Genomic DNA, 21,740 nt, shown 5'->3' with positions numbered 1-21,740 from the left:
TAAAATGATAATTTTGAAGTGGATTGCTCATTAATTTTACCTTTTACATCCTCATTGCATACCTGAAGTGATGTTCCAAGTGAACGAAACCAAAATTTCTATGAATGTATAAACAGGGTTATCAATTATTGTGTCTGATCAAAAAAAAAATAACGTAAATGCATCACACCAGCAAATCATCTGCTAAAAATTATTTAGCAATTGCGTGTTAAGTTATGACAATCTGTGACCTGTAACACGGTCAATGCAAATGTTTCTCTGAATGAGTGGCTTGGTAAAATTTGCATCGCTTATTATAACATGTTCACAGAACTTGCAGAGGATCCAAGGTAGTTTTCAGCAAACAAAGTGTAATTTCAGAATGATTCCAGCTTGTTAAATAATTGGAAAACACTCTTATCTGGTTCCTTGAAAGAGAGAAGTGATAGACTCTATCAATAACTCCAAAGCCATAGAGTGAGGATCGATAGGTTTTATTATTACTTTAGACTTGTAGTTGCCCCAATTCCAAGAGATCAATTGAGGACAGGGAGAGGGAGGTTGTCCTTTATTCCAGGGTCACAAGAGGAGGAGTTACCAGGAAGCGGGTCACCAGCAGGGGACAGGTCAGCTATCCATTGGCAGTTACATATTCATTATACCACAAGAAGACTGCTTCATCTATCAGAACAATTCCATAACTCGTATTGCCTCCCTGTAACTCATCCTCTCTCACACCCGCATCCCCTGCCGCTGACTACATCAGGAGTTATTTATATTATTCCACTAACCTGCTACAGGTACACAATCCTTTATGCGGACATCTAAAATCCAGAAAGCTCCAAAAACCAGCATTTATTTCCTAGTGCTGGTTCAGCGGAGAGAGAGAGACAGCAGCAAGACTAGGTTGGGTGGGGGGGGGGAGAGACGGCAGCACCACTTGGGTGGGCTGGGGGGGGGGAGAGATAGCACTGTGATGGCCGAAGGGGGAGAGAGACAGGAGCGCAATGCGGGAGGGGGGAGAGGAGAGAGAGGCGGCAGCGCAACTCAGACAGGGGGGGGGGGTGAGAGAGAGAGAGACGGCAGCATGACGTGGGTGGGGGAGAGAGACGGCAGCATGGGATGGGCAGGGGGAGAGAGTGAGAGACGGCAGCGTGACTTGGGCAAGTAGGAGATTTAAATATGGGGTAACTGGCTGTAGTTCTGAAATTCGGTACACACTGTCCCCCAAGGGTTCCGGATAAAGGATTGTGTACCTGTACCAGCACACTTGGGAGGAAACAAGAGCACCCTGGGGAAGCCCACATGGTCACAGGGAGAATGTGCAAACACTACTAGAGAACAGCATCAAACTCAGAGCTGTGAGGAAATATATATGACCAAGTCCTAGCTGGAGTTAACTAACAGGATACTAATTTCACAATTGTTTTCCTGGTGGAACCAGAAAGAACATTTGAACTTGAATTTGTACCAAAGGGTGAATACTTCAGCATTGGATATTAGACAATGAGCAGTCTGATTCAGCCAAGGACTTTTGATGGAATCAAAGCTGAAATTTTGGTTTTGTGTCTTTAGGTTTACTATATAAAGTACACTGTTTGACCAGCTAAGCATTGTGTTTTTACTAAAGGTCGTATACATTTTATGTTTTAACATTGTCAAGAGTTTCACAAAGCGATATGTAATGTTTTATCATTAATGTGCCTTATAGTAGAGTTAGCTAAAGTTTAAAGTTTTAAAATGGTCCATTCACCCACAGTCTGTATGCTCCACACTTTTTTTTAAACATGCATGATGGGAGAATAGGTGTAGAGACTATACTTCAATCAAATAGAAGACACATGACTATCAAACCATTAATTATTGCTACAATAATTTTAAAAAATTAAGTGTGTTATTGAAGGTTACAACTTGGTTACTTAACATTAAGAAAATGTTAGATGTAAATCCTAAGAATGAGTGAGTCATCCACATCCAATCTTGATCTAAATGTCTTTGGAATCCATCTCTGACCACTGTGGGTTGCTTGGAACATAGGATCTGGAGCAGACCATTTGCTCATTGGAATGTGTTGTGATCCAATCTAAACTAATGATGCAACAAGTTTGTATTTTCATTCCATCCACATATCTTTGCCAAGCTAAAAAATAAATCAATGGCACGTTCTTGTTTATTCACCATCATCTGCTTTGGCAGAAGAAATATTCAGACCTACTACTGGATGTCAGCCTTGATACTAATTTCAAGTGACCCAACTACAGGAAATGCATTCTGGAGTCACCCCTGTCAGTCCCTCCAGTTATTGTAATCACCTTGATCTTGTAATCACCTTGAATAGATCACTGTCAATTTTCCACACTCAAGGAACTTTTAACTTGGTGTTGTGTACCCTTTTAATCCTGCTATTACATGGGTGATTCTGTGCACCATCTGCTTCAAGTAAAACACATTTTTAGTTTGATCTGAAACCTCTGTTGGATTTGAGAATGGACAGTCTAGGAAAATTCCAGCATCAGGAATATTCTAGAAAAGACCAAAAGGTTCAGGAAAAGAGTCAAAACTTGAAAAATAGACAAACATCATGACAAAATTATTTCATGACCAAGTGACATAATTTGTTTATAGAACTGTTTACATTACACTGTTTAAAGGCCTGCTTAAAACTCTGGAAATTTTTCAATTTTATGTAGGTCTCTGATATTACAGATAAACAGGAATATTTGCACATGCTTTCGTGCATTATGCAAAAGTCCTGAAGAAACTCATCAGGTCACACAGCATGTTTAGAAAATAAAGATAAACCATGCTTCATTGCCAGGGAATGGGTAAAGTGCAGTCAGCCTTTCCCTCTTCATTCAGAGAGCTTGCCCCTTTCCCCCATCACATCTCAGGTTCTTTTTATTTCTTCTACCCTCCCACACATGTCTACTTATTATCTCTTGCCCGCACTCTTCAGCCTGGTCCTGCCTCCCTCTTCGCCCCACCTTTTTGTTCAGACACCTGCCAGCTTTTGGCTCATACTTTGTCGAAGGGCTCAGGCCCGAAACGTTGGTTGCCTTTTACTTCTAGATGCTGCGGGACCTGCTAAGTCTCATTGGCACTTTTATGTATTGCACTGGTACGCCTGTATTGCATTTATATTTTTTCCTGAGAATGTGACTCATTTCAGTAGTGGATGCACTTCTGTCCTGTAGCAGTTTAAAAAAAAAATAGATACATCACTACATGTCTTTTCATTCTCTTCAATGCACCTTGCTGAGATCATCCTGAGATTAACTTAAATTTGTGACCTTATTTCAAAATTTACCAGATATTTGGACTGCAGATGTATACTTCCCTGCTTATGCCCCATTCTGTTTCTCATTCTGAATATGTCACCTTGACAAAATTGTTTCTCTTTGTCTCTCATTGTTTACCTTTGTTTCATTTGTTTCCTCCACAATCAGTTTCACTAAAACCAGTTGCATTCGAGCTCATTGGTGAAATAACAGTGCTACTTGGGTGAAGCCTATGGTGTTGAATACAAGCAAGGAATGAATCAATCAGTGACTCTTTGTTGTATTGGAGCAACTTTGTTACACTTGGTTGTCAAGCTTTGCTAAAGTACATTTATGGTGCACTTCTACAGCAGGGTGACAGGGAGGAATCCATGTAGAATTAAAGCATCTGAATAAAGATGCAAGGTGACTTTGTCTGGACTGAGTGGACCAGGAATTCAGGTGCAGAGGCATCTGAGCTTCAGATTGTGTCTTCTGCAAAATATGTGCAGAGGTCAGAGAAGAGATCTGCCACTGTGAAGGGTTTGCTGGCGGAACCACCAGCAATAAATAACGACATTTCAAATGACTCCATCAGTCAGATTGCAAAACTCCATCTCTATGAATTATTTCTCCAGCAATTGATTGGGAAATCCTGTGGCAGACGAAGTTCAATAAAGGGTCATCTAACATCATTTAATTTGCTCCCGAGAAAGGCAGATTGGGGTCACTTTATAAATTACAATATCAAGGAATGGTGAACAGAGATATTTAGAGGTTGATAGGTAGAAATAATTAGAACATTGAAAAGAATAATTTCAAATCCTAATACCTGAGGATCACTGTGAAATCCAGAGAACTTTGAGAGAATACAACCAGTTCATGCACTATGTCTGTAGTGACTCCATTGAGGACCCAGGATCCATTCCATTGAGGCCCCAGGATCCATTCCATTGAGGCCCCAGGATCCATTCCATTGAGGCCCCAGGATCCATTCCATTGAGGCCCCAGGATCCATTCCATTGAGGCCCCAGGATCCATTCCATTGAGGCCCCAGGATCCATTCCATTGAGGCCCCAGGATCCATTCCATTGAGGCCCCAGGATCCATTCCATTGAGGCCCCAGGATCCATTCCATTGAGGCCCCAGGATCCATTCCATTGAGGCCCCAGGATCCATTCCATTGAGGCCCCAGGATCCATTCCATTGAGGCCCCAGGATCCATTCCATTGAGGACCCAGGATCCATTCCATTGAGGCCCCAGGATCCATTCCATTGAGGCCCCAGGATCCATTCCATTGAGGCCCCAGGATCCATTCCATTGAGGCCCCAGGATCCATTCCATCAAGTCTACAGGATTTGCTTCCTATTAACTCACTGGCTTTCCTCAAGATTATTTTAAGTTCTTCCCTCCCTTTAACTCTTTAATCATCTATAATTATATTGATGTATTTTAGCATGAAGATGGATCTTGATCAATTAATTATTTAAAAATGCGGCTATTTCTCTATTTCCACTCTACATTTTCAGTTTCAACCTCTTAAAGGTGATACATATTTCATATATCAGTACAAGCACTTTTGTATTCTTGCCCTGTGATTCTCAATCCTCTGGTTTATCTTACCAATATTATGTTCTTTTCTTTCAATAGGATTCCATTCTTAAATTCCTTAATTGGTGTTAGATGTTGCATCTTTTTCAAACAGCCTTGCTGGAATTTGCCTTTCCTTCGATAGATGATCTTTCCTTAAATTTCTACTGCTGATAAATCTATCATTTAAGCCTCTCATCTATTTTCCCAGTTTATTTTGTCCAATTCTGCCCTCGCACCTTTTAAAGGTCAAACGTGAACTTCAGACAATCTCAGTGTTTCTCCATCTCAGAAGGCCCGGTTATAGAGGGAAACAAAGCTAATGTAAAGACAGAGATTCTCTGTCTTTCCATCGCTGCACTTGCCTCCATTAAAAAGGTCCGAAGACGGATTGACTGGTTGAATTGGCTCCAGCTTGCGTCTGCCTAGGGGAGTAAACTTAAAGGTGGAGTGAAGTCCCTCCACCTCTTCCGTCAAAGGAATGCCACGGAAAGTGGCTACAAAGGGGAGGGCTGATGACGTCGCAATGATGCCATCAGCCCGCGAGGCAGAAGTGTGAATTAAAAAAAAAACCATATGCTTAATAGAGGTGATTACATGGCGCAGGAGAGTCACATGAGTCCTAAAACTGCTTGCATAGGTCTCCACCAGCGCTCTCACCTGCTCTTCGGTTGCCATTTTTGAGTATAGGCCACTTTCCCCCCTCAGTGCGTATGTTTGACATCAGGGTGGTGGGCAGCTCTACTGTACCACCCTTCCCCACCTCCTTCAGCTCTGGAAGTTAGCTTCCAGCTCAGCTCTGCATAAAGGCACCGTGGGATCCACCTTATAGGTCGTCACCATAAAAGGTACAATTGCCGTTTTTTAAAACTCGAGCCAGCTATAATGTTGGGTTTCACCATAAAAAGGCCTAAATAAAGTTCCCCTGTGCTACGATCCCTTGTTCCGAGGGGATCCTTTGCTACATGATCCTGTGTCACTAAAAGACTAAAATTAATTTGGCAAAATACTGTTTAAAGAAAGTGACCAAAATACTATCTGTGAACTTACCTGTCACATTTCATATTTATTGTCTGATACATACATAACATCACGTATAACCCTGAGATTCTTTATCTTGCGGGTGAGGCAAAATTACCACTTATTGGTAGAGCAAAAAAATTGTTCTCAATGTTCACTTATGAATAAATAAGGAAATGTAAATAAACTTTGTTATACAGAGACAATTTTAAAAAAAGTTCAGAAGTCCTTGAATGAGTCCCTGATTGAGTTTGTTGTTGAGGAGTCTGATGGTTGAGGGAGCGCAGCTGTTCCTGAACCTGGTGGTGTGAGTCTTGTGGCACCTGATGGCAGCAGTGAGAACAGAGTGTGCACTGGGTCGTATGGATCCTTGATAATTGCTGCTGCTCTCTGACGGCAGCGTTCCCTGGATGGAGGATTTTACCCGTGATGCCATGGGCTGTGTCCACAAGCTTTTGCAGTGCTTTGGTGTCCCCATACCAGACCAGGATGCAGCCAGTCAGCACACTTTCCATCACGCATCTGTAGAAATGTGTCAGGGTTTCTGATGTCCTACTAAACCTCCGCAAACTCCTGAGGAAGAAGAGGCATTAAAGTGCTTTTACACAATACCATTAGTTTGTTGGGTCCAGGGAAGAACCTCTGAGATAATGACCCCCAAGAACTTAAATTTCCTCACCCTCTGCACCTCTGATCCCCCGTGATCACTGGATCATTCACCCCTGCTTTCCCCTTCCTGAAATCAACAATCAGTTCCTTGGTTTTGGTGACATTGAGTGTAAGGTTGTTGTTGGTGCACCACTCAGCCTCATTTTCAATCTCCCTCCTGTATGCTGATTCATCTCCCCTTTTATACAACTCACTACCATGGTATTATCAGCTAATTTTGTAGACAGTGTTTTCTGTTGTACTGAGTCACACAGTCAAACATTTATAACGAGTACAGCAGGGGCTAGGAATGCAGCCCTGTGGTGCTCTGGTACAGATGGAGATTATGGAAAAGAAGTTCTTACCAATCCTCACCGATTGTGTTCTGGAGGTGAGGAAATCCAGATTCCAATTACACAGTGAGGTGTGGAGTCCCAGGTCTTGGAGTTTGCTGATCAATTTTGAGGTGACGATTGGGTTAAATGTCAAATTGTAGTCAATAAAGAGCATCCTGATGTCTCTTGAGCTCTCCCATCAGTTTGATGATTAGAATCACCCATGATTATCACACTGCCTTTTTTTCACAAGTCCCAACTATATCATAATTTGGTACATAGCTGCTAATTAGATCCTCTGAATGTCACTGTCAACAGTGATTGATACAACTAATTCCCAAATTAATTCTGCATTTTAAGCTTCTGAGCCAATCTCAATCCTCACCTCTTTAAATGAGTAGGAGTAGATCTGTTAATAACGTGAAAGGGGGCAGGAACTAACGATGGAGCCAAGTGCTCATCTCACCATGCAGGTTTCTTAATTATTCTGCAGGAATTTGAGCAATTTGACCCAGGAGATGCCAATAGAAGGAGCTTAAATATTAGAAACCTCCCTTTTTGTAAAGGTTACACTGGACCATGCATTGATTATGTACCCAACCCACAGTCAAGGGTACAAGACTTCTCTCTAAGATAAGTCAAAGTGGGAGCAAATCTACAGGTTTTTTTTTAATCAGTACCAGAGTTTAACCTCTCCAATTGAGAAGGTCAAGTAGATGCATCAACTCTCGTAACATCAAAACTGTCTGCCTCAAAGTTACCTTGTAACCTTGCTTTGAGTATTGCCTGATTTAGGGCCCCTGACATCAATTGTGAAGTTACTGTTGGTAGTGATAAAGATGAGATAACCACTGCCCATTTTTTCCGATGTCAACCAGAGTACTATTACCTCTCACAGAGAATTAAATAAGTTCCTTTTGTGTTCTAGTGAAGCCTTAACAACGTGAATGAAATTAGCTAAATCTCTGGCAAAAAGGACCTGAGAAACAGCGCAACAAAGCCATTGAACTCTATTGTTGAACCGTTGCCTTTGACGAGGAGTTAGGACTCGGATCCAATTGCAAACATGACAAGGCCTGGAGAGACTGAAAATGTGGTTCAGCAGAGTGAAGTGTCCCTATCAAACTCTGAAACTCTGTGCATCATGAGATGATGTGCCACCCCACATTCCACACCTGAAAAATGCACGATGTGTGGAAAGTATGCCAACAAGAAATATTGGGCTGGAAATACAAATGTATAATAAGAAGAGGTGGACGAGCAGGTCTAAGAATTCATGAAGGAAATGAAAATGCAGGATGAAGAGTTTTCCCATTGGGAGATTATATTGCAATTTATTTTCCATTATTCATGTTGTTGAATCCCCTGAAAGCTCTTTGCCAAAATTATAATAATATAAAAATGTGGTTTCCTTTGATAATTTTAAATATTCAAGATTGTAATCTAATATGTAATAATTTAGATTTTTTTAGTTCTGACCAGCTGTATTCTTATTTCTCCATTTTTAAACAATTTGAATGGTCCCAGTAGACTTTTAAATAATTTGCCTAGATGTTTCATTGCTTCCAGCGATTTTTTTCCAGCATTATCTGACTAAAAATCAATGTTAACAAATATTTCCGAGTTGTTTCAGGACACTTGAAAGATTTAACAGGTATTTCCTGTCGTGAGTTATTCTTGCAACCCCAACATTACTTCTGCTTCAAGGCACGCATCGTTCAATCATAAAATGGTTACTGCACAGAAGGAAGCCATTTGGCACATCATGTCTAGACCAGCTCTCAATAGAGCAACTCTCTAGTTCCACCCTCGGCCCTGTTCATCTCCTAACCCATGTGAGTCTTAGAGCAGTGCACTGTTCCATCTATAATCACAAAAAGGCTGAAGTTGTGAAACTATCAGGCTTTTATTAACTAAAGAATGGAACAACCATCAACCTCATTGATCATGGCATAACAGTTGTTTACCACAACGCAGCTCGAACCACATTGTCCTGAAGGTGCCTTTCATTTGGCAACATTCAAATACAGTGTCAACCTGCAAAGCCTTTAAGGTAGGTAGAATACAGGGATACATTTTTATCTCATTGAAAAATGGAAGTCTGAATACACTGTAATTGTAGTAAAGAAACAGAAATGCTGGAGTAACTCAGCAGTATTGTAGCATCCATAGGAGGTAAAAATACACTACAAACACACACACACACACACACACACACACTCACTCACTCACTCACTCACTCACTCACTCACTCACTCACTCACTCACTCACTCACTCACTCACTCACACACACACACACTCGCACACACACACTCACACACACACACTCACACACACGCACTCACACACACACACACACTCGCACACACACACTCACACACACACACTCACACACACGCACTCACACACACACACACACACTCACACACACACACTCACACACACACACTCACACACACACTCACACACACACTCTCACACACACACTCACACACACACTCACACACACACACTCACACACACACACACACACACACTCACACACACACACTCACACACACACACTCACACACACACTCACACACACACTCACACACACACACACACTCACACACACACACACACACACACACACTCACACACACACACTCACACACACACACACACTCACACACACACACTCACACACACACTCACACACACACTCTCTCACACACACACACACACTCACACACACACTCACACACACACTCACACACACACACACACTCACACACACACACTCACACAAACACACACACACTCACACACACACACTCACACACACACACACACACACTCACACACACACTCTCACACACACACTCACACACACACACTCACACACACACACTCACACACACACTCACACACACACACTCACACACACACACTCACACACACACACTCACACACACACACTCACACACACACACTCACACACACTCACACTCACACACACACTCACACACACTCACACACACACACACTCACACACACACACTCACACACACACACACACACACACACACTCACACACACACTCACACACACACACTCACACACACACTCACACACACACTCACACTCACACACACACACTCACACACACACACTCACACACACACTCACACACACACTCACACACACACACACACTCACACACACACACTCACACACACACACACACACACACACACACACACACACTAAATCTCCTCCCAAGATTCCTGTTTGCTCCTATCAGTTTATGATGCACAGGTCCCTAATCTCAGTCGGGCACTTACCTTCCTACACCAAACACAGCCACATCTCCACCAAGGTTCCTTTATTGTCCCGTCATGTAATGTATATAATATACGTCGACTTTTGCCTGCCATAAAGACAAAGATCTGCCATTAGTATTGCCCGGTTTCCACTATAATCAGAGAAAGAGAAGCAAAAAAGAGTCCTTTCAGAGACACTGACTGTCTGAGGATTCGCCTCCAGCATTTCCACAGCCTCTGCTGCCATGTAAACTCCTGGACAATCTACTGGCAACCCGAGTTCGGGATCCAAACCTCCGATAAAATCAAGCAGCATTCAGTGCCTGCTCTCTGGGAGCCATTCTTGCCCTCAACACCCTCTTGAGTCCAGGTTCTGATAACTGGTCCCCATGAGACAGTCCCCAGCAGCTTGCAGCCTGGTATGAGTCTTTCGACTCCAAGTCGCCAACAACTCACAACCTAGGTGAGTCCTTCGACCGCTAGTCACCAACAGCCCGCAGCCTGTGTGGGTCCTTCAGCCACTGAGCCCCTGACGGTTTTGATGCTGGAGACACCTTCCCTGTTAGGTCATCTTCCAAGCTTCTCCTTCTCCAAAGCTCCTGGATAAATGGACCATTAAATTAACATATAAAACTAGCATGGAATAAACAATAACTAACCAATGTTTTTTTCTTTCAAATTAAGTAATCATCTCAGTGAAACATTGCATGGAAATGAAGCAAGAAATGATGTACATAGACATTTCACTTTTGTTTTATTATTGCACTACCTACTGTGATGGGTTGACTGCACGGTAAACACAGCATTTCATTGTTTTTTGATACAAGTGACACTAAGCAATTTAATTCAATCCAATTTTTCATTAATTATTCACCTTACTTTCTTCTTTATACATAGTGTCCTTGCAACATTTTAACCATTATTAAAATGATTCCCTTCATGTTATTTAATTCCTACTATTTATTGGTCAATTTATTTATTGAAATTGTTTATTTATTTATATGTGTGTGTGTGTGTGTGTGTGTGTGTCCGTCTGTCTGTCTGTCTGTCTGTCTGTCTGTCTGTCTATCATTTATATATATATATATATATATATAAATATTCATTTGTCTTCTTTATTTGCATCTTTATTTGTCATTCTGCTTATTTATTTGCTTTAATTTAATTTGTACCATTGCATTTGCTGTGTCTTATGCACCTGAGTGGCTGCAGTAAGCAAGAATTCAGATGCATTTGTATATTGTACCTCTTCTGGCTATTCATCCCATAGGATGATGGTGGTCCCTTTCAGTCAGTTTGTGGGGTTTGGTATGTGGATACCCCACTCTTCAGAAAGGAACACTGCATGCATGAATGGATTTTAGGTGAGTAGGGGTTTGCACAGGTCCAGACCCACCCTCTCGACATCCCTTCCCACATCCAAGCAGCATGGCGAGGTCCAAGACAGCTGGGGGAAATTCTGTTGCACTCAATGGCCACACCGAGCTTTGAGGCAAGGGATGCCCTTTCCGCGCTTCACGGCACGTGTTTGCTAGATGGCTGTTGACCCCATGAGAGGGTTTGACTGCCTTTTTGACAGGTCCTGTTTTTCATCCTGCAGGGTGTTTAGCCGATCCTCTGTACCAGGCAAGCCTGGTGGGGGATCCGGTTTAGTCGCTGACTACCTGACCAGGTGACAGGTAGTATTGGGTTACATGGTACCAGCAGCACTCAGACAAGAGACCTGACCTGAACATTTTACTTATTTATGAACATGGCCATAAGCTGTCATCTCACTTTCAACTTTGTTGGCCTCAGTTCAGTGATACAGCTCTTGCCTCTGAGCTAAAAAATGGTATCCTTCACTAAAGAGACAGATTTTACATGAACCATTGAGCCTCTAATCCTGATGCACCAGTTAACCCTGTCAGCCATTAGACTCTTGGGAAATTGTCTGCCGACGCAGGGTACTGAATGGGGAGTATTTCACAGCAGAATGATAGTAAATCAATACTTCTGGTTCAGATGTTTTGCTCATAGATCAATTCCACAATCATTAAAAAAGTAATCTTCCACTATTCCCATTTGCCTTAAGCCCAACAATGTACTGTCTAATTGGAGAAAACAACACAAGTATTCCCTTGAATTGTTATAGGTGTCCAGATTTTCATCAGTCTGTGTACTTTGTTTCCTTATCTGAAACTAGGGCTGATAATCTTGGAGATGATTTTAGTTTGGAAATGACAGTCCTACCATAATAATAGAAATACAAATCCTTTTGTTTGCTAAGTGACAGTCCCACTAATGCTTACAGCTTTAGCATGAAAACTGAAGTATTGAGACTGGTGTGTGCATGTGACACACAGAGTGTGTGTCTTCACAACAATCTCTTTTATTTTTAGCAAAACTGTAGTTTTGTGGAAGGCATGGGAAAGTTTAGAATAAAAATATAGAATCAAAGAAAGATATCTTAACATTGTGAACATTGTGTTCCTGGCATGCTCCATGAATTTTTTTAAAAATCATGTTTCTATAAAGGGAACCTTGGTGTATTTGATGACTAAACTCAAGGTGGTTGAGTTCGGGTAAGGGGAAGGTGGATAAGATTTGAAAATGTGGTGGTATACCACCAGCCCACTGCAGGGGGCAACCTCTGTACCTGCAGGAGTGTAAGGGGTCAGGACAACACCTGGTCGACTGCCAATCAGTCGGCCTGAAGCGATCAAGCCCCACCCGGTCGGGTGTCAATCACCCTCCAGGATATAAGCCTGCGCCGGCCTCCCGAGGCCTCACTCAGAGTTGCTGCAGCCACAGCCAGCCTGGCTCTGTGGAGGGTTTCGTGGATTAAAGCCTGCTGCTCAGTCTTTACCTTGTGTGTGTCTGATTCTGTCCAACAGCGCACCACCGAAGTGGTAGAACAAGCTTGATTTGTTGAACAGTTTTATACTGAAAGTACTGGAACAGGGAGGGATATGTTGTTGGAAGACAATGGGCTGCCCACTAAAATTCTAACCTTTACCAGTCTAGAACAATGATGGATGGAAACTCTTCTGCTGGGCATTTGAACTTGTGATATTTATAGAGGCAGACTTTGTTCATAACCAGCAAGATCGAATGCTCTGAGCCCTCCAGTGGGCTTAACCGACAGCTTTGATGCCCATATCTTTCACGGGGAAATATTCAGAGGTTAAGCTCTCTATTTTGTCAGCTTGCTAGATGCAAAGAAAAGCTGAATCTCTTCAATCCTCCCTTACTACCTGAATATAAACTACTCTGACATCATTAAAGATCTGTCTACACTGTTGAAACATTATTTTCTTACACTCCTGTAATTGTGAATAATTATTACATATCATTTGTATTTAATATCCCTTTCTATGCAGTACTTTAATGTCTGGTATTTGAGTTTTTTTTCTTTATTAAGTACCTGTTTAGCTGGATTATTGTTTTATGAACATTGTACTTATGTATATGACAATAAACTCATCATCAACTAAATGAATAAATATCCAGTTAGAATTCAACTTAAAAAATAAAATGAAAATATGTGGCAGCCCGCAGTGTCCCAGCACACAAGATGGTGTCCAAACATGGCCATGGGCCATGCTGACTAAATCGGCTTTCTTCATGAGCTGTCGGCTGGACGGCAGGGAACAGTGAGCACCAGCGGGAACGCTGGCCAATCCACGGCCAGAAAGCTGGTAACATCATTTCCACTGGAAGCGGCGTAACAACCAGGCCCAGCGGGCCTATATGTTAGTATTGACTGCTCTCACCTCAAGTCAGTGTCATGCTTTCACACTCTTCTGTATCACATGCTACAAATGAGTCTTTAGAATAGACTTAATCATGTTATCTATCAAAGAGATTGAATTTATTCATGCCTCTCTGTGTGGTAGAGTTGACCAGTTTCCTGATTCTCACTGGAGTATTCAGGTCAGTATTTTATACAAGCACACAAAACTCAAAACGGTCAACCAGTTTACCTATCTCGGCTGCAGCATTTCATCGGATGCAAGGATTGACAACGAGATAGACAACAGACTCGCCAAGGCAAATAGCGCCTTTGGAAGACTACACAGAGTCTGGAAAAACAACCAACTGAAAAACCTCACAAAGATTAGCGTATACAGAGCCGTTGTCATACCCACACTCCTGTTCGGCTCCGAATCATGGGTCCTCTACCGGCATCACCTACGGCTCCTAGAACGCTTCCACCAGCGTTGTCTCCGCTCCATCCTCAACATTCACTGGAGTGACTTCATCACCAACATCGAAGTACTCGAGATGGCAGAGGCTGACAGCATCGAATCCACACTGCTGAAGATCCAACTGCGCTGGGTAGGTCACGTCTCCAGAATGAAGGACCATCGTCTTCCCAAGATCGTGTTATATGGCGAGCTCTCCACTGGCCACCGTGACAGAGGTGCACCAAAGAAGAGGTACAAGGACTACCTAAAGAAATCTCTTGGTGCCTGCCACACTGACCACCGCCAATGGGCTGATATCGCCTCCAACCGTGCATCTTGGCGCCTCACAGTTCGGCGGGCAGCAACCTCCTTTGAAGAAGATCTCAGAGCCCACTTCACTGACAAAAGACAAAGGAGGAAAAACCCAACACCCAACCCCAACCAACCAATTTTCCCTTGCAACCACTGCAACCGTGTCTGCCTGTCCCGCATTGGACTTGTCAGCCACAATCGAGCCTGCAGCTGACGTGGACATTACCCCTCCATAAATCTTCGTCCGCGAAGCCAAGCCAAAGAAAGAAGAAAACACATGTAGATATGAAGCTGAAGAATTATGAAATAAGGAACATGATTGAGATTTTCACTGATTTCCCCATCAGTTATCAGTGATTATAAGTTTTAATTGTGAGGGTGACAGATTTGCAAACAAATCAAGATGAGACAACAATTAAAATAGTCTCAAAAATGCTAGCCGTCCTGTTAAGCTTTGGCATTTGTCTTCAAAGCACAGGTCAGTAACACTAATTCAATAAATTCAGGCATTTTCTATGGTTGACCTCTTCTTCCATTCTGTCTTTTGGTTTAGAAATTAAGAACAGGTTCTTTTCATTGTTGAAGGTTTTCTTTTCAGAAGGAATGCTGACATTGGCCTGGATTTTGCAGTCAGTTGCAAAATGAAGGCTTTTGATGAAACCTAGTCACGAAGCTCTGGTGATCTCTTTGGAGTTTCTTTTTTCTTCTCTTGTGTTGGTTACCAGCCTCTCTCGTAGCCAGTCACATCAATGAGCAAGCTGAGAAGTCAGTCGCACTGTGGCAATCCCAGGGCGGTCAACAGAAACATAGAAGATAGGAGCAGGAGTAGGTCATTCGACCCTTTGAGCCTGCTCCGCCATTCAACGAGATCATGGCTGATCTTAAAGTTCAGTACCCCATCCCCGCCTTCTCTCCGTAACCTTTAATACCCTTATACTGAAGAAATAGATCTAATTCCCTCTTCAATAGATTTAATGAACCTGCCTCTACTGCCCTCTGTGGCAATGAATTCCACAGATTCACCACCCTCTGGGTCAAGAAGTTCCTCCTCATCTCGGTCCTAAATGGTTTGCCTATTATCCTCAAACCAATACACTTTACAAATGATTTAAAATTAATAAATAAAATTCATCATCCATTGAAATATTTATCTGAAGAAATTAAAAATGATGTAAATAAAATTTTTGGTGTTTTGCAAATATTAAAAATTAATTATTTATTACAAATGTAATTACCAACCTATGCAACAAAATGTGGCACATTCATTTTCTCGACAGGGAAAAAAAAATCTTTGTGGAAAAACTATAGGATAATGATCGGACTGGGGAAGGATGCAAAACTGCAAAGCCTTCGGAGGAGTTGGAAATTATTGATGCAGCTCCAAGGCTTCCACATTTAGTTCCGCGTATCTGTATACCTGAGGCATCTGCCAGATTTACCGTGTAATGTTTTGCCATGTCAGAAAATGCAAGAGTTGGCCGATATTACCAAGCTACTCTTGAAAGAAAATATCAAATGATTGAAAAGAAAATCTAGTTTCTTTGGTTACCAAGTACATCAGATTGTGTATGGGATCGTTCCCAAGGAACATGAAATCACTGTTGCTGTTAAGTTTACTTCGGATTGTATCCTTTTAATAACATGAAGCTCCAACATTTGCTAAAAGTGTTCTTGTCATTATCTTTGCAGAATGCAAAATTGAGAACTGTGAGGCCTGCTTTAGCAGAAACTTTTGTACTAAATGTAAAGAAAACCTGTACCTGCATCGAGGGAAATGTTATGACAGCTGTCCAGAGGGGTTTGCAGCGAAAAATGGCACCATGGAGTGTAGTCATGCTGGTAGGTACAAAGCAAGTTGAGCTTACTTACAAAAAATATATATTTTTTTAAATTTTCACAGAAATACTGGGTCCAGATGTCATGTGTGGAACCAGCATTGGAATCTACCACCCCCCACCCCCCCCCCCCCCACCGCCCCACCAGACTGCATCTTGGTTATTTGGAATGGAATTGAAAATGGAGGAGATGACCTAATAAGGATGTTGAAAGTTGGACGATTGCAACCATCAACAAATGGCCAGAGCTGTAACTCACTCAGAAATGTTTTGTTTTCAAAACTTGGATTCATAAGTTGTCCAAGTACTTATCAATGTCCTCTCAACAACAGGCAAAATTAAAAAAAATGAATGCTTCTGCATTCAATTAATTAAAAAATAATTACCTTTGAAGCACGGCCGATGGTAAGGGGGGACATTCATGGGCATTGCTCTCCCCCAAATGAGTTATTCCCCATCCCCTAACCCACAGCACTAGTGTCACTAGTCTCCATGCAATATAAAGGGGAAGTTTGTCGGCAGTGCATGGAGGAGGTACGTGGCAGATAGATACCTCCACCACCCCCAACTGTCCCCGCCGCCACCGCTGAGCGAGTTTTAAAACATCAGAATGTGCCCCAACTCCCCTGCAGTTACCCTAATGCCTCCCCCACCCCCCAATTAGACTTGTCCCGATGCCGGCCCTGCTTTAAAGCATTTCAGAAGATTCCCCGGATAAAATGGGAAAGTGCTTAACTGCCAATTATGGCAGGAACTAGCGAGAGTAAACAAATGTTCAAGGGTGAAAGCACAGAACTAATGTGGAGGAAGTTTAGGGACCATGTTTTGAGTTCTAGATAGGGTTGTTCCAATGGGACAAGGAAAAGATGGTAGGGAAGGGGAACCATGGCTGAAGCAACTAGTCAAGAGGAAGAAGGAAGCATGTTTTAGATACAGGAAGCAGGAAATAGGAAGGACTTATGAGAAATATATGGTAGCCAGGAAAGGACTAGGGAGAGCTCAAAGGGGACATGAGAAGGCTTTGGCCTGTAGGATTAAGGAGAATCCCAATAAATCTACAACAGAAGGATGATGAGAATGAAGGTGCGGCTGCTAAAGGATAAAGGAGACAACATGTGCCTGGAGGCGGAGGAGGTTGGGAAGGTCCTAAATTAATACTTTGCTTCAGTATTCACCAGAGAAAAGGACCTTGATCCACACTGAGGTAGAATTTGAACAGGCCTGTGTGCTTGAAAATGTGGAGATTAAGGAACAGGAAGCATTGGATCTTCTTAAAAAATCACAAGTGATAAGTCGCCCGGGGCCAAATGCGTTATATTCCAGCCTGCTGTGGAAAATGAGGGAAGAGATAGCTGGGGCAGTAGCTATGATCTTTAAATCCTCTTTGGCAGCTTAGAAAGTTCTAGAGGATTGGAGAATGGCAAATGTAGTCCCCTTGTTCAAAAAAGGTAATAAGAAGAATCCCAGGAATTATAAACCAATGAGTCTTATGTCAGTGGTGTGGAAATAATTGGAGAGGATTTTTAAGGAAAGGATCTATGAACATTTGGAGAAGTCCAGTCTACTCAAGGATAGTCAGCATGGCTTTGTGAAGGGAAGGTCGTGGCTCACAAGTCTAATTGAGTTTTTGAAGAGGTAATAAAATAAATTGATGAGGGTAGAGTGGTACATGGATTTTAGCAAGGCATTTGACAAGGTCCCCCATGGGAGACTCATCCAGAAAAAAACTGGCTTGTATGAAGAAAACAGAGAATAGTAGTAGAAGCCTGGAAGTTGGTAACAAGTGGAGAGCCCCAAGGAACTGTTCTGGGAACCCTACACTTTGTGATTTTTATAAATGATCTGGATGAAGAGGCAAAAGGATGGGCCAGTAAGTTTGTGTATGACACGAAGGTTGGAGGAGTTGTGGATGGAGCTTAGGATAGTCGAAAGTTACAAAAGGATATAGACCAGGGTGTAGGGTTGGGTAGAAAAGTGGCAGATGGAGTTCAATTCAGATAAGTTTGAGGTTACACATCTTGGAAGGACAAACAAGAAGGCTGAGTACAGGGTTAATGGTCGGTCACTTAAGAGTGTGGATGAACCCCAAGGTCCAATCTATACATCCTTCAAGGTCACTGCACAGATTGATAGGATAGTTAAAAAAGCTTATGGGATGTTGGGCTTCATTAATAGGGGGACTGAGTTCAGGAGTAAGGAGGTCATGTTGCAACTCTACAAATCTCTGATATGACCACACTTTGATGATTGTTTTCGGTTCTGGTCACCTCATTATAGGAACGATATGGAAGTTATAGAGAGGATGCAGAGGTGATTTACCAGGATGTTTCCTGGGTTGTAAAACAAGTCTTATGAGGCAAGGTTAGTAGAATTGAGACTTTTCCCTTTTTGACCATAGAAGGATGAGAGGAGACTTGATATAGGTCTACAAGAGTATGAGGGGCATAGATAGGGTGGACAGCCAGCACCTGTTTCCCAAGGCAGAAATAGGAAACACCAGACAATACATGTACAAAATGAAGGGAGGGGAGTTTAGGGGAGACATCAGTGGTAAGTTTTTTTTACCGCAGAGAGTTGTGGGTGCTTAGAATGCCTTGCCAATGATAGTGGTGGAGACTGAAATATTTGGGGGATTGGATTTAAGAGTCTCTAAGACAGGCACATTGATGGAAAAAAAATAGAGGGTTAGCATTATTTATTAATAGCTTTTATAGGGTAGGTTTAGTACTTTTTTAAGGAATATATGGGTCGGCACAACATCAAGGGCTGAAGGGCCTGTTCTATGCTGTAATGTCCTATGTTTTAGATTTCTATGAATAAATCACAGAATCGTAGAGTTTTTCCAAACAATTCATTGCTTTGAAATACACAAAACTAAAAAGTTTGCAATGTCATCCATTTCTGTTCTTCTTGGAAAATGGTTCCTCTCTCTCATTTCCTTTGTCATGGCCTACACAAATGCATATTGATTCAATTACAGGCAAGCACCTAACAAAGGTTAAGTGCTGTGTTTGGTGTCCTGAAGATAGCAGCTGAGTATACTGCTCTGCCTTGCTGAGATAAAAATAGTGTGTTCGAACTAACTCCTTAATGTGCCCATGTGTGATCATTCCTAGCTGCACTGAGAGAAGAGCTAGCTGCAAAAGATACTCATTGAGAACATCTATAGGTCCAGAACTTCACTTTATGTCTTAAATTAAATTGAGATACGTTTACTTGCTTTTTCTGAGCAAACTCAATTCGGTCTCTGTTTAAAAAAAAATACTTTATCTGTCTTGAGCATTGAGCACTTAGATTTTCATTATCATTCAAGCTGCTTGTAAATTATAAAGATCCGTGGATTGAACAATGCTGTTAAACACGCTGTCTTGCACGTTCGTTCTGAAATTAACTTGAGTCCATTCGGATGCTTCCCCCCCCCGATATTAATTTGAGACCCATCCTTTTTTTTAATACTATTTTGCTTTTTATTGGCTAATAATGTTTACATTTCAACTTTTCACAGCTTACTGTGAGTTGAGTGAGTGGAGCATCTGGGGTCCATGTACCAAACGTGAGAAGTTATGTGGTTTCAAAAGAGGTACTGAAACAAGGGTCAGAAAAGTGCTCCAAAAGCCTTCCTCAGAAGACGTGGCATGCCCCCCAACCAGAGAGAGCAGAAGTTGCACAGTGCAGCGGAAGCCGTGCTCAAGTGGTGGTAAGTTAGCCCAATACAACATTCGACCCCATCCATTTATGCAGTGGTAATAATTCATGAGTGGTCCATGGGGGCAGGTGCTCATTTGTGGAAAGTCCTTGTGGTATGAAATAATAGTACGATTGCTGAGATGGTCTTTGTGATTCGCCGGACCTGACCACTTGGCTGCTGAGGGACGGATGCCCAAAGAAGTTGCTGTTGAGCATAATTTCAATGCCAACTCATGTCAGTCAACAAACTCCGCAGCACAAAATTATGACGAGGTAATTGAGGGAAGAGTGCAATACATGAACGTGCTGGAGAAAATCAGCAGGTCACACGGCATCCACTGGAAGTAAAAGGTAACCAGCTTTGCTGCTCTTACACCCACCCTTAATAACTTTTCCTATGATTCATCTTATTTTCTCCAAGTCAAAGGTGTGGCCATGGGCACCTGCATAGGTGTCAGCTCTACCTGGTTATGCAGAGTTGATTCTCCACGCTTACCAAGCAGAGCTCCTCAATTCTTCCTCCACTACATCAATGACTACATTAGTGTTGCCCCCTGCACCATGACGAGCTAGTCAACTTTATCCTCTTTTCTGCTAACTTTCAACCCAACCTCAAATTCACTTGACCCATCTTTGGCAACACTCTCCCCTTTCTCGGACTCTGAGTCTCCATCTTGAAGCCAAACTCACCACCGATATATTTTATAAACTGCCAAATCACACAGTTACCTCACGGCCTGTCTCCTGTAAGGATTCAATTACTCTCTCTCAATTCCTCTGCCTCCATTGTATCTTCTCCCAGGATAGGGTCTTCCATTCCAGAACATCCCAGATGACCAAAAAACGTGGCTTCCCCTCTACTGCCATCGATTCAGCCCTTACCCACATTTCCCACATATCTCCCCTGGCCCTATCATCCCTGAGACGCAACAAGGACAAAATTCCTCTTGTATTCACTGACCACTCCACCAAAGTGCACTTCCAACACATGATAATATCCACCACAATTTCTTCCACCTACAACATGATCCCACCATCAAACACATCTTGCCCTCCCCTCCTCTCACCATGTTCCACAGCGACGGCTCCCTCTGGGAATCTCATCCATTTGTCCCTTCCCACTAATTGCTCCCTCTAACCCCGAGACCAAGAAATGCAGTACTTGCATCCACGCCTCCTTCCTCACTACCAGTCAAGGCCCCAAACAATCCTTCCAATTGAAGTAATACTTTGCTTGTGTATCTGCAGGGATGATCTAAGGCATCCAGTGGTCCCGATGTGGCCTGCTCTGCATTGGCCAGACTGGACACCAACTGCGAGATTGTTTTGTTGAGCAACTTTGCTCTGTCCACTACAATATAAGGACCTTCCAGTGACCAACCATTTTAAATCCACACACCATTGCCACACTGACAGGTCTATTCATGGCCACATGTACAGCCAAACAGAGTCCATCCGCAGACTGGAGGAACACCTTATATTCTGAATGGGCACCCTCCAACCAAATGGCATTGACATCACCTTCTCCAATTTCTGTTAGCTCCTCCCCCTCTTTTTCCCTATCTAGTTCATCCAGCTCCCCAACCCTTTTCATTCCCTCT

General features: G+C 42.5%; 1 protein-coding gene across 1 annotated transcript in view; it reads left to right on the top strand.

The window, feature by feature from the left end:
• Positions 1 to 21,740, top strand: part of rspo1 (R-spondin 1) — a 158,416-nt gene that overhangs the window by 83,088 nt on the left and 53,588 nt on the right. The window contains exons 4-5 of the mRNA XM_069896151.1: positions 16,307 to 16,456; positions 19,958 to 20,149. Coding sequence (XP_069752252.1) covers positions 16,307 to 16,456; positions 19,958 to 20,149 — 342 coding nt within the window. The remainder of the gene's footprint in view (positions 1 to 16,306; positions 16,457 to 19,957; positions 20,150 to 21,740) is intronic.

Source organism: Narcine bancroftii, chromosome 8, assembly GCF_036971445.1.
Source record: "Narcine bancroftii isolate sNarBan1 chromosome 8, sNarBan1.hap1, whole genome shotgun sequence".
Classification (NCBI taxonomy): domain Eukaryota; kingdom Metazoa; phylum Chordata; class Chondrichthyes; order Torpediniformes; family Narcinidae; genus Narcine; species Narcine bancroftii.
This window is presented reverse-complemented; position numbering and strand designations above follow the sequence as displayed.